The sequence below is a fragment of the Podarcis erhardii genome (assembly GCF_964252035.2).
Source record: "Podarcis erhardii genome assembly, chromosome: 3".
Classification (NCBI taxonomy): Eukaryota; Metazoa; Chordata; class Lepidosauria; order Squamata; family Lacertidae; genus Podarcis; species Podarcis erhardii.
In genome coordinates this window covers 61478392-61492326 of record NC_138507.1, presented here as the reverse complement: position 1 = coordinate 61492326, position 13935 = coordinate 61478392, and the positions used below count along the sequence as shown (strand labels likewise).

General features: G+C 43.7%; 1 protein-coding gene across 1 annotated transcript in view; it reads right to left on the bottom strand.

The window, feature by feature from the left end:
- PDE7B (phosphodiesterase 7B) overlaps positions 1 to 12677 on the bottom strand; it is a 170719-nt gene extending 158042 nt beyond the window's left edge. The window contains exon 1 of the mRNA XM_081855342.1: positions 11808 to 12677. Coding sequence (XP_081711468.1) covers positions 11808 to 11924 — 117 coding nt within the window. The 5' untranslated portion in view covers positions 11925 to 12677. The remainder of the gene's footprint in view (positions 1 to 11807) is intronic.
- Positions 12678 to 13935: the final 1258 nt, after the last annotated feature.

The following is a 13935-nucleotide window of genomic DNA, read 5'->3' as shown; positions in this document are numbered from 1 at the left end:
AGTGGGGTTTTTTTTGTTTTGTTTTTAAGTGCTTTAACTCTATGTTTGAGTTAGAGTGCCTGTGTTTTCTTCTCTATCATCCCTGAAGCCCTTCTGGACTCACAGAGTCAGCACTGGACTGCTGGTAGCCAAGCATAGAGGGAGATGGAGTGTGTGGTGACAGGAAGAGCCTGAGGAGAGGCAAACCAGTGGCATCTCTTTTTCCAACAGTTACTGTCTGCTGGCCCTTGCCTTTAGTTTGTGGAGCACATCCGCAGCAGGGCAAAGGAGTGCTAACTAGGAGTCACACTATGGCATTCCAGGTGAGGGGACTTCAGTTGCTGCAGGTGTTCAATGTAGGAATAAAGTGGAGTCAAGTGTTGGCTGGCTATTCTTACAGTGTAGTTTTGTCAGCAATTTTCTTTGGCTTCCCAGCCACAATCCTCCTAAAAACAACACCAAACCTTACATTATAGTGGTGGCGGCCGCCTAGCTGCATGCTGATTCATGGCTTTCCTTGCATCTTTCATTTATACTAGACATAATGGCACAAGATAGCCACTGTAGGCTGCATGTTCAGAGAAGCAAGGCTGATAGATGCAGTGTGCAAAGGGGCACATGAATGGAGACAGGAGGGTGCTGAGGTAAGAGGCTATATTGCAAAAGGAAGGAAGAGGTGGGTAGGCCCCAGATTTATGAGTAAACATGCACAGGATTGAAATTTACAAGCAGAGCCGACCAAGTCTGGTATCATACTATTGCATCAATTAAACATGCACACAACTGAGCTCTGCAGCTGAAGATAGGCTTTGGAAGAGACTTGGTAGCATAAATAACCGTATGGAATTTGCTAACATAGCACATCTTCTTAAACACTGACACTGCAGCACTGGCCCCAGATTCAGAGCAGGAGTCTTCCATGAGTTTCATTTTTGTGTGAGTTGGTAAGACTTTTGCCTTATGAGCCATAGCTCCTCACCTTAACTAAAGGTTTGGGGAAATCAGCCAAATTATGCAAATCCTTCATGGTTCGTGTGTATTTCTGCCAATCTGTCCAGCAAGAATGAAGGAAGGAGAGGAGGGTTTTGCCCCAGCATCCTGAAGCAGCAGAGGACCCATATGACAGAATTCAAGCAGCCAGATCTGGGTTGGCAAAGCCAGAGGAATTGTTGCCTTACAGAACAGATGAACTGGCACCAAGCAGCTACGAACTGATGATTTTACAGTAAAACTGGTGGCTCTGTCTCTTCTAAGATCTTCTTGGGGCTCCTCCACCTCCAGAGTTTACCAGATGGAAGGGAGGTCTCAGGCTGCCAAAGGGACACTGCAGTGCCTGATACATGATTAGGCACATGCCTATCATAGCCATCATTCATGATGTCCGGGTGGTAATGAGAGAAAGATTAGAGTTGGGTTGGAGCTGCTGGGAAATGCCACAGTATCTTGCTCCTTCTCTTCAAACCTTATATTGAATCCTGGGTCCAAGCTTGAATTTATTCTATGTTTGCAAAATTGTTGGTTTTTTTTCTATTTGAATTTACTGGCATGCTTTGTAAACTGATTTCACTTCCCCACCCCAATGCTTTGTACTCATGTAAGTGAATGGTTGTTGTACGCAACTTTGGGCAAAGCCCACTGGAATGGTGACACATAAATAAACTCAATCAACCCATCAAATAGTTGAAATACCAATGATACCTTTAAGATACACTATTTTCTAGAGGAAACAAAGGATCCTCACAATGCCAGCCATTTTTTGTTCTTAAAAATTGCTGAATCCCAGCCTTTTGTCATCCGAGTTTCCAGCATGCGAAGAGCTTGTACACCTAATGAAGCAAATTTCATATGGACCGAAGTCATTGTATCAACTTTATAAGAAACAGAATTTTCATCCTTAAACTGATGGAACACTGCAAAGTTGTCCTACCATACTGGGGAGCACAACTGGGGAGCATGTGGTTCTCCAGATGTTGTTGGGCAGCAGCTTCCATCATCCCTGGCAATTGGCTAACCTGGCTGGGCTGATGTGAGCTGGAGAACAGCAGCATCTAGAAGGCCACAGGTTCCCTATCCCTGCTGCAGAGCTTTTGTTGTGACTCTGTAATCAGGCAGTGGGAAAGGAGGTGGGGAGAACTGAGAAGTCTTCTGGTCTCTTTTCAGTCCTGCAGTTCTTAAACATTCTTTTTACGTGTATTATTAATCTTTTTCATAAGCCTTTCTCCTCGTCCCATGGTTATGGTGGAGGGGAAGGCCCTATGTGGTCATTCTGTATCCACTTTTTCCATCCCAGAGAGAAAAATAAGATTTTTCAAAAGGAAAGGATTAGAAGAGGGAAATAAGTTGTGCGTCCACAAAAAAAGGGTACAAGGAATCTTCCCTTTCTAGGCTTTGCTAAGTGTAAAGGTATTGCACTAAGGGGGAGTGGAAAGAATGGGGACAGTGTTGGAGTCATGCATTGATTTGAATTTATATTGGCAGATGCTGCATGAGGTGTCATGTTTGTTCAAGTTTTGTTCCACAGCGGTGAGCTGCAGGAATCATAGATGAAGAGAACAGACTTGGTTGGGATGGCTGCAAATGTCTTGGCTAACCTGTAAACCTCTCATTCATTTTCCCCATTTGAAATCTCTAATGCCATAGAGGCCCATGGACTCAGCGTCTTCTTAATCAGATACTTAGACATATTTAAAATAAGGACCCTTCTAGTCAAGCCTGAACAAGATTGGCAAATATCTTCAGGAAATGGTTTGGTGGCAGCAGTTTCCATCACTATACCAGTTTACAAATCACTTTGTGAACTGCATTCAGATACCCCTACCTAAAGCTCTTATCAACAGGGCACCCTGTACATCAAATGGATTTCTTGATCTCCGTGGAGAACATTTTTAAAACAAGGAAGCCATTTAATAACCCTAGGGGTGGATTCACGTGTGGGGAATATTGCATTAGATTTCTTGATTATAACGTTAGCTCTTCTGTCACGTTTTCTAATGTTCCTTCTACACTGCAATAACCTTTCTTTTATGGAACTGTGGCTTTTGGACGAATATACCTGCATGTCATGCTAAATTTCATCCACACCAGTGACACAATAATGAACATCATCAGACAGCATCACTATTCCCACTCTTTTTGCACATGCATGCACCATGATTCCCTCATGAAAACGGCAGGAAAGAACTGGACGTCAGTATACTGCCCCAAATTTTATTCCCACAATAGTCTTACATGATGCTTGTTGTACTTCACTGCTATTGCCTATGCATACATTTGGAACAGGATAATGCATACTAAAGATGTGCTGAAGAACAAAGGAATCATATGTATACCATCTTCAGCCAAACATCTCTGTGTGCCCTGTACCCTGACATACTGACAAATACATGAATGCATAATTGTAACTCCTGATTTTTTTAGGTGTAGATAAGCTTCCATTCCATCTTGTGCCCATTGGAAAAGATGCACTACATTTCCTTGTGGGTCATTTTGAAGGCCAGGATAGGCAGGTGAGATCTCACTGATTTAGCAGAAGTTCTGCACCAGCTGAAGCTTCTGAACCATCAGGCAGCCCTACATATAACATGTTTCACTAATCCAGCCTAGATGTTACCAGAGCATAGACAACAGAAGTTAGGCTATCCCTGTCCAGGACATAGGGGTGCAGCTGGGCACCATCTGAAGCTGATGGAAGGCACTCTGCACCATGAAGACCACCCAGACCTCAAGTGACAGCAGAGGATCCAGGGTTACCCCCAAGTTATGCCCCTGCTCCTTCAGAGGGAGTATAACCTCAACAAGAGAAGGCAACCTCCCAGCCATCTGGCCTGTGGAACCACCCAATAGCAGTGCTTAGTCTGATCCAGACTGAGCTTCAGTTTGTTGGCTCTCATCCAGTCCATTATCAAGGCAAGACATTGGCCCAGCACATCCATTGCCTCACCTGAATATTGGCCATCCTGCTTAGTTCTAATGGGAACTGAAGTCTAACAATATCTAGAGGCTACAGGTTCCCCATTTCTGTGCTAAACCCTAATTTCCTGTATTGGGGAAGGCCCCTGGTTTAGTGGTGGAGGATCTGCTTTGCATACAGAAGGCTGCAGGTTCAATCCCTAACATCTCCAGGCACGGCTGGGAAAGATGCCTGCTTGAAACCCTGGAGAAACACTGCCAGTCAGTGTTGACAGAACTGAGCTAGACAGATTGTTGGACTGACTTTGTATAAGGCAGCTTCCTATGATAACTAGCAGAGATCAGTTCTAGGTCCCGGCACAGCTTACAGACATGTAGAAAGCTGAATCAATGCTCCTGACACCTAGAACGAAACTTTGTCTCAAAGCACTTCAGGAACAGAAAATGTGCTTCTAATCCATCTATTCAAATGAGGAGGGATGGTTGAGCTGTGATGCAAATTATATGGAACTTTTATAACAGCTTTCAGGGACAGATAGGTAGCCGTGTTGGTCTGCCATGGTCAAAACAAAATAAAAAAATTCCTTCCAGTAGCACCTTAAAGACCAACTGAGTTAGTTCTAGGTATGAGCTTTCGTGTGCATGCACACTTGGTATCTGAAGAAGTGTGCATGCACACTTGGTATCTTTCGTGTGCATGCACACTTGGTATCTGAAGAAGTGTGCATGCACACGAAAGCTCATACCTAGAACTAACTCAGTTGGTCTTTAAGGTGCTACTGGAAGGAATTTTTTTATTTAGCTTTCAGGGAGACTTTGTCTTTTAGAGGACACTTAACATGAGCACTATTTTCCTCTGGTGGGACGTGCTCTAGATCTTGCATTAAATGCTGCATGTGCAGCAGATGCCTGCTTTGGTGTGGCATCTGACACAAAGCCTTTCATTCCCATTTTTGCATGTGTTACCTTGGCCAGTGGGCTTGCTTGAAACAATATCCAGTGCCTTTTGCAATTCTGTTTTTTAAAGTGGGAGGAAGAAAATTAAAAGTCTGCTTCTTCCTTGCAAGCTTAAGTCTAACTCTATCTTCCAATTAGAATAATTGCAGCCTACTTGTCGGCCCACCTCCGCTTTGCAAATCAATATTCATTCCACATCTGATAACTTACACGCACAGGAGCAAGAGACGCACAGAGAGGCTGCATGTTGTTCCATCTCAAAGGTGGCAGGTGGCTGCATTGCAATGTTATGTTATGTACACGGGAGATGTGTTTACACAACATTTTTACCAGGGGGTTTACAGCTAAACTATTGCTGTGAGTCCCACTGCAAATGCTTGCATTTTCTCATGGCTGAATTCTCATGTCAATTCCAATGCCATGAAGGCTGGCAACATAAACCCCACTTGGTGGAAATTCCTCACAGGCAGCTGCAGTGCCTGGAGACAGGCAGTCAAGTCATGTATCCACAGCAGTGACCAGAGGAGGAATGACCATTGGGAGGAGCACAGAGAGAAGAAACACCTTGGTGCACCTGTAGCAGCAAAACTGGACACCTTCATCTGCCCCAGCTGCAATAAAACATGTCTCTCCTGTATCAGTCTCTACAGTCACAGCAGGCACTGTAACTCCATTGTGCCTCAAGACAGATGGATGCCAACAACAAAATGCTTATTTTACTGAATGCGTATCCACTAGGGAAATGAATAACTGAGCCTTGTATAAACTTGGTGGCTCTTTGTGGTATTCTGTTTATTTATTATTGCATTTATACCCCACCTTTCTTCCAATGTAGCACACCTGGTTCTCCTTCAGTCTCCATTTTATCCTCACAACAACCTTGTGATGTAGATTGAACTGAGAGACCCAGTGTGCATGATTGACAGAGTGTGGGTTTGAACTTAGTCTGACACTCTAACCATCACACCACACACTTTGTACCTGGTTCCTTTATTTATCCTCTCTCTGTGTGTATGCTTTTGCCCTGATTCATCTGAAGCTTCAAGTTCTCCACTGGGGAAAACGTATAAATGATGTTTGTTTTTTTACTGGGAATTTGCAGGAGGTGAGCATTTACCCTAATTTGCTTGCACAGAGGTTATCAGTCTTCCTGTTAATCAAATTTTTAACCTGCACTTTTCAGCACATTCACTGTCACTTTCCTAACTGCATTTTTTGTGGATTTGTTGTGACAGAATGCTTCAATCCACCTTAATTGTGAAAACCTACATTTTCAGTATTGGGATGAATGCTTAATAAACAGGTGCTCTGGAGAAGCCCAAAGTTTCCTGATCAAATGTGATGCCCTTAACAACCCAATTTTTCTGCAAGTAGATGCAACATAATAAAAATTGCTAAAAATAAACCACAAAAAATTACAACATTAAAAGTAAAACAGTAGTACAGTAGTATAAGTTATCCAAAGGGGCAAAATAAAGATTAAGGCTGCATACACACAACATTTTATTCCAGAATCAATGGAGACTGAGTAGTTCTTTTTTTAGGCCACCCACAATCTACATCTACTGCATATGTTTTAGCCTAAAAAGAGCTTCTTGAGAAAATGGTTTCGTTCTGAAAATAAAAGCTCATTGCAGATTGATGCTGCAATACCCTGCAGTGTGCCTATTTGGAAACAGATGTTGGTGGTCCTGGCAATGGGCCACCATTGGTCCACATCTGCTCAATGACATAGTGGGTGGGCATATACCAAGGTCACAATCACCACTTCCTTCTTCATTCACCTAGGACATTTGCAGGGAGGAAAAGGGGAGCGTTTTCAAATGCATATCAAGTAACCACACCCAACCTTGTGGACAGTAGGATCTAGGATCAATCTAGATTGAAAGCAGCATGTTGAGGACAAACAATTTTGGATTGGGGGAAAAATAACAAGCTACATTTGGTTAGTGTGTATGCAGCCAAGGCAACTAAGAAAACCAGAGAGGACAGTGGCTGCGAAGCTCATCTCCTTCTCCCCTTTTCAGTCTTTACAGCAATATACTACAACCTCCCACTCTTTTGGGCCAGAACTGGCTCCCAATCTTTTCTCCAATTAAATTATAGCAACATTTTGTTCATAGGCTTCACACAGTCAATCATCATCATGTCGACAGATTTCAAACACATCCATATATCTGCAGCCCCTGCTGGAGAAACCAAGTGTCTGGTTATTTATATTGTGTGAAGAGAGGACTGTTATCAGGCCCCTGGATACAATTCATTGTTTCTGTGAGTGATGACAAGCTTCCTTCCTGTACTTAACATCTGATTAATGTTTGACATATTTTAATGAGAGCATTGAGTAGTCATGAAGAGGAAATAAAGAAGGCCTTGTCGTGGTCCTCTTCGGAAGAGACAAGATTGAGAAAATGTACAGCAGAATGCTGGAGACAGAGGAATACCAGTGAAAAATAAATGTATGACGTGCCTCCCAATGACTAATTTGCAACTCATTACATTATTTAGCAACGATGGAAAGACTAAGGCTTGGTTCAGACACCCACTGGCTCTACAAAAGTGGTCATGGGAATTAGGGTGGGAGCAAGGGCTGCTAGTAGGTTTGCAGCCTGGTGGAGACAGCATGGAGGCATTAGTAACACAAACCAGGGCTTCCATGTGTGACCCAAACATGTGGCTGCTGTGACTTCTGCAGTTATGGAGGCTGTTTTTGGGATAGCCTGGGTTGTGTAAATGTTAGTGGCTGTCCCCAAAATCACCATGTAGAGGCCTCAAGTCCTACAGTCAGCACCACTGTAGGATCTCCACCAAGCTGTGAGCTAGCCAACAGTCCCGCGCACTCAACAGCTGTCTGAAATAGACTTCAAATTATCTTATACAAATGGGTGTGATTCCAAGATGGGAAACATGCCTCCATGGCTTCCTGATCTTGGTCAAAGCCTGCTTTCTTCTCCTTCCCACACTATTCTACCCGCTGCTTTCCTCTGTCCTTGTTCCATCCCCTTTTGGTTGGACATTCAACTAAGAGTGTGGCCTGGAATGGCTTCTGCCTCTAGACATGGCTTTGCTCTCCATCCTGATGCAAGTCCCAATCCAGCCAAGATCTGTAGCTCTATCTCTCTGCATGCTTAACTGCCTGTGGACTGGATTTGGTAATTGGGAAGTCCTAGTATACTGGAACAGGCGGTCACCCCTTGCATGGATGCAGCAGCTGAATGCTACACTTGCAAAACTTTGAAGCAGATTAGCCAACTTGGTGCCCTCCAAATGTTTTGGATTATGATTCCCATCATATCCGACCATTGGCCACAACCTCTGGCGGGCACCTCCTTGGCTACCTCTTCAGAAGAATGAGATAGCAGGACGCCATTGCTTAACGCAGGCTTCCTCAACCTCAGCCCCCCAGATGTTTTTGGCCTACAACTCCCATGATCCCTAGCTAGCAGAACCAGTGGTCAGGGATGGTGGAAATTGTAGTCTCAAAACATCTGGAAGGCCGAGTTTGAGGAAATCTGGCTTAACCATAAGTTAAAGAAGTATGAGGCCCTGTTTTCTTTCTGACTCATCAGACACCCTTAGCAACTTGATAACAAATTCTCCCCCTGCCATTCAAATCAAGATCTGCCATATACTGTATTTTTCACTCTATAGGACACACCGGACCATAGGACGCACCGAACCATAGGAGGGGGAGAACAGGGGAAAAATTTATTTATTTTTTGTTCTCCCCCTCTAAAACAAGGTGCTTTCACCCAAAGCCTTCGGAGCGCAGTGGAAGTTCCCACTGCATTCCAAAGGCTTGAGGCTTCGGGGACAGCCTTTGTAGCCTCCGCAGGGCAGCAGGGTGAAGGCACCCCGCTGCCCTGCAGAGGCTTTGCGCAGCCATCCCCAAGCTAGAACAGCAAGACCGTCTCCCTGTTCTGGCTTTGGGCTTAGCCGCGCAGCCTGCATTCGCTCTATAGGACGCACACACATTTCCCCTTAATTTTGGGATGGGAAAAAGTGTGTCCTATAGAGCGAAAAATATGGTAACCAACTACATATACTTCTCTGTCTGTATTAGCTTGTCTATCTTTACTGGGGGTAGATTCAGGTAGGTAGCCATGTTGGTCTGATGCAGTAGAAATATATTTAAAAAATAAAAAAATTCTCCAGTAGCACCTTAGAGATCAACTAAGTTTGTTCTTGGTATGAGCTTTTGTGTGCATGCACACTTCTTCATTGTGTATCTGAAGAAGTGTGCATGCACACGAAAGCTCATACCAAGACCAAACTTAGTTGGTCTCTAAAGTGCTATTGGACATTTTTTTAAAAAAAATTAAAATATATTTTTACTGGGGGTGTGAGGGTGGGATGGGTTCATTTAGAAAAAACTTTGGGAATAGAGCATTCCCACTTTGCATTGTTCATTTTTTTCTCCCACCATACAACATTGACCCATCTAGTTTGCTATACATACTTCATTCCTGGTAAACCAAAAGGGTAAGTGGTAATGTAACTGACGGTATGAACGAGTGATTTCTCCCTTCTGTTCTTCTTTGTCTGCAGCAGGACTGTGGCCTTCTACAGCAGGACTGTGGTCAATAGTTAGGGATGATATGAGTTGCAGTCAGGGGCGCCGACTTATAAAAAATATTGGGGGGGCCCAAGACCTCCAAACCGCTGCTGCTGGGGGAACGAAAGGGGCGAGCCCCGGGCTGCCCCGACCTTAAGTGAACCTGTGAGGGCCCGCCCTTTGCTGCAGCCGATTGGCTGCCGCCGTGGGCGGTGAATATTAATGAGCTAGGGGGAATCCCCGCTTCTCGCGGGGCTGATGCCAGCCCCGCGAGATTGTTGATGGGTCGAGAGCCCGCAACCCCACCCCCTCTCTAGATCAGGAGTGGCTTTGTTTTAACTCATTACTGAATGTATTTTAAAAGGTAACTATCGTCAAACAAGGAAAATAAAAAATACCAACATAATTTTGTGATTTTACAAAGCATAATATAACTAATAATTTTCTTAAATTATTGGGGGGGCGGAGCCCCCCCAAACGAATTTTTGAGGAGGCTCGGGCCCCCTCAGGCCCCATGGAGTCGGCGCCTATGGTTGCAGTCTTCTGAAGGGCCACAGGTTCTTCAGCCCTAGCTTATAGCCTCTAAATTTCATTGCTTGCACCACAAAAATAACACAAGATGGGATGAATTAGCCCTTATACAGGAATCACCTCCTCCAATATTGCTTTAATACATGACTGCTTCTTAAGACCTAGGGGACCCTATTAGCTGTCCCAACTGTGGCAGAGGCATGGCTGGTTGGGACAAGAGAAGGAGCCTTCTTGGTGGCTGCATCCAAGTTATGAAGTAGCTTACTTTGCAAGGTTTGCTTGACTCCTTCCCTTGCCATTTCCTGCCATTTTATGAAAACTTTCCTGTTCCAGTAAGTTTTTTTCAAGCCTGTTTAGGGCTTTTATCTGCTGAGCCTGTCTTAGTTCTTATATTGTGCATGTTCATTGTGTGTGTGTGTGTGTGTGTGTGTGTGTTTGTGCTGTTGTTTTATGATGAGATCGTCGTATTTCAACTGGTGTTAGCTGTTCTAAGCCATGTTAATGCATTGGTGGGATATAAATCTTTTGCAGAAAGACACTATTGCATATGTACACAGAGTGATGATTTGTTCCCAGTTGAGAATGCTTATTGGGAAAGGACAGTCCCCCTTGCCAATTCTGGTACACAGTAGGTCTTATAATAAGACTTGTAGTTCTGTAACCCATTGTGAAATAATAGGCTTATTTAGACAAGCTCACAGGTTGTTACTGTGAGGCAAGTAGGAACTTTCTATCATAACAACCCTATTTTGCTGCTGCTGTTTTTTCTGAAAGCAGCAGCCACCAACATCATATATCAAGCACATTTAAAATACATGTAGACAGAGAGAGAGGGAGGGAGAGAGAGAGAGAGAGAGAGACGATACAAAATGCAAGGAAGAAACTGGAGTAGTCTAATTTTTCCTAAATATGGTGCAGTCTGAAAGGCGCTTTAGAAATATTTACATGCAACATTCCATAATGCAGTCTTTTGCCATTCTGAAATTATTATTGTAAACCAGGTATAGAGAAATTGTTGTGGGACTCCAACTCCCATCAGCCCCAGCCAGCATGACCAATGCCAAGGGGTGATGGGAGCTGGAGTCCAACTGGTCCCCACTCCCCTGTTGTAAACCAAACACAGCAGAAAACTATGGAAAATTAATTCAGCCCTTAACAAGGAGAATTAAGATAAGGCAGGTGGCGGGAAACAAAATAAAGCCTTGACTGTCCTTGTGAGGCAAAAGCTAGTGCAAATGAGAAAGAAAAACCTAGAAGGATTCTGAGCAGTATTCAGATTTTGTGAAATCAGCCCTCTCTGGTCCACTTTTCAGGCTGCATCTTCTCAGCATTATCTCTCTCCTGCTTCCTTGCCCTGAACAAGACTTGATTATGTGCTGGATCTTACCCGGTGACCCTAGCTGACTTCCTTTTCCACACAGAGCAGCGGCAGGATAATTAGTCAAAGCCAGGACGATGGCTTGCTTAGCCAAGTTCATTTTTCTACTTTGACCCTACAGTTAGTCTCTCCTGGCTGACAATTGCCATTCTGCAGAAGGGACAGCGCCAGATACGCTGCCTCAGCTTACAAATGCAATATGAGACAAACAGATTTAGACATTATTGCTGTACATGTTATAGGTCCAGTAAGAGAGAGAGAGAGAGAGAGCGCGCGCACCCAAGGGAGAAAATCCAAATCCATACTCCACTAAAAACATATAAAGATACATAGGTAAATACCATTTGTTTTGTCTCAAATCAGTCACCTAGGGCAGCTGGCTGTCTCTGCCTCTTGATGTCTTGCATTTGAGCTCGATTCTACCCCCCACCCCACCCTTGTGCAGATCAAAGGATCTAATCATGGGAACACAGCAGAACCAAAAGTGCTCAAACTTACCTCAGGCATGGACAACATGGGAAGCTTGTTCTCGAGTTCCTCTGACCTTGATGAAAGTTCCTCCCAGAAATCACATTCATATTCTTGTGCCTTCACCAGACCCAGTTCGAACCACATAAACTTGGAAGTGAAATCTCACTGATTTCAAGGGAGCAGCATTCCAAGCAAGTGAGCTTCGTATCACAGCCTTAAGCACAACTCTTAACAATTTGACACAGACCTATAGAAAGCAATCTGGGAATCTCCATCTACAGGACCCATTTCCTATTGGTGCACCTAACTGAGGTGGATATACATACTAGATTTTGTTTTATGGGACTGTTTTCTTTTTAATAGTTGGAAGTATCCCTGAGTGAGGCAGGGTAGGGTACGTGCTTTCCAAATTAATAAAATCAATATGCTGTCCCTGCAGAATTTTTTTTCAAAACACTTCTTTCTTTCTTTTTTACAAATGCTTTTTTGTAATACATAAATGCAACAATGGCACTTCAGTTTAACCTTCTACTGCCATGACTTGCACTAATACCAAGAAGCAATATTGCTTACATTTTAACATATAGGTATTTTTCCACCTTCAGAATTTTACTTCTGGGCCAGGGAGTGGGAAGAGAAAGAGAGAGCTGAGGGAAGGTCACAAAAGAACAACAACCAATGAAGGCCATCTGCTCACAGCTGTGAAACAATGAATACAGTTCCACCTCATAAGTAGCTGCTTCTAATTATGAAATTCACTATACTTTTCTCTCTAGAATAATATGAAAAAAAGACTTTGGAAAAGAGTGTCACTATGGCACTGGATAGAAAACTGCCTAGAAGCACTCCCCCCCACCCCTAATGCCACAGGCCAGGAAATAATATCTGCTCCAAAGCTAACAAACTTAAAATGTGCCATTTCCATACCTCTTCCCTCACACACGCCAGTTCGATCCAGGCTGAGGCCTCTGAAAGATATGCTGCAAGAAGCAGGCGCTTGGGAGGCACATGCTGTAGCAGCACTGTTCTGACATTTGCTAAGCACCAGAGTCCCTCAAGTGACTGGGAGCTAAGCCATTGACGTCACTGAACAATAGGCAAAATATTTCCTCCTCCTCCATAGCCCTGAACTGTAAACACCAAGCCTGAACACAGCAGGCTGAACATTTGGGGAGAGGTGGGAGAAAGAGAATGTGAGAAGCTCTCAAGCGATGCTGCCTGAAAATAAGCAGCTGCTATTGCTGCCGCAAAACAAGCGTCTTCATCTCCATTCTCTCTCTCTCTCTCTCTCTCTCTCTCTCTCTCTCTCTGTGTGTGTGTGTGTGTTGTGTGATTTATGCTGTAAGATTGTTGGAACAGACTTGATTTCAGAGCCCAAAGTAGTAGAATATATATCATTATTTAGAGGCTAGGCAGAAGGTAAGATCAGGATCTGCTTCTTATTTGAATTGCTTAACAATTAGGGTTGCCATACATCTGGAATTTCCCAGACATATCCGGAATACTGTAGTTGGCAGCAGTGTTCGGGTGGAAATTGGCAAATTGTCTGGGAAAATCCCATGTTGGCAGTGTCATTTTTGCTCAAACCTTTGCCCCTCCCCCCAAAGAAGCTGAACAATTTTGTCAAAAAAAGCTCACTGCTTCAAATATGGCAACCCTATTTAACAATAAGAAGAACATTTGAGGGGGGTGGGTTTTTCTGTGGCAGGACTGTGAGTTTTATGAAGTTCTGGTAGTCAGATGCCTGGGCTCTGTGTTATTTAAATGAAGTGTATGTCCTTTTACCAGGTTCCAGTGATGGAACTCAAGACTCTATGTCTGTCCAAAGGAAGCATGTGGCACCACCACCTGCTCAAAAAGCCTTGTTTTGAAAGGGAAGGTGCAACATCAAACAAGATGAAGAATCACATCTCTGGGTGTGTGCCTTTTGTGGAAAGCTAGTATTCTAGTGAAGATGCTAACATTCTAATTTAGACTTCTGCTGCCATGCTGGCTTTGCATAGGTTGGGAGTTCACTGCTGAACTTCAAAATTAACCATATAAGAGATTTTTCAAAAGCTAGAAGGAAAGGGGAAAGTGCAAACATTTTTGCCAAATAGGAAAAACTGATTTCATTCACATTTTGGATTTTTGTTTCATAATTTGGTTACTCAGT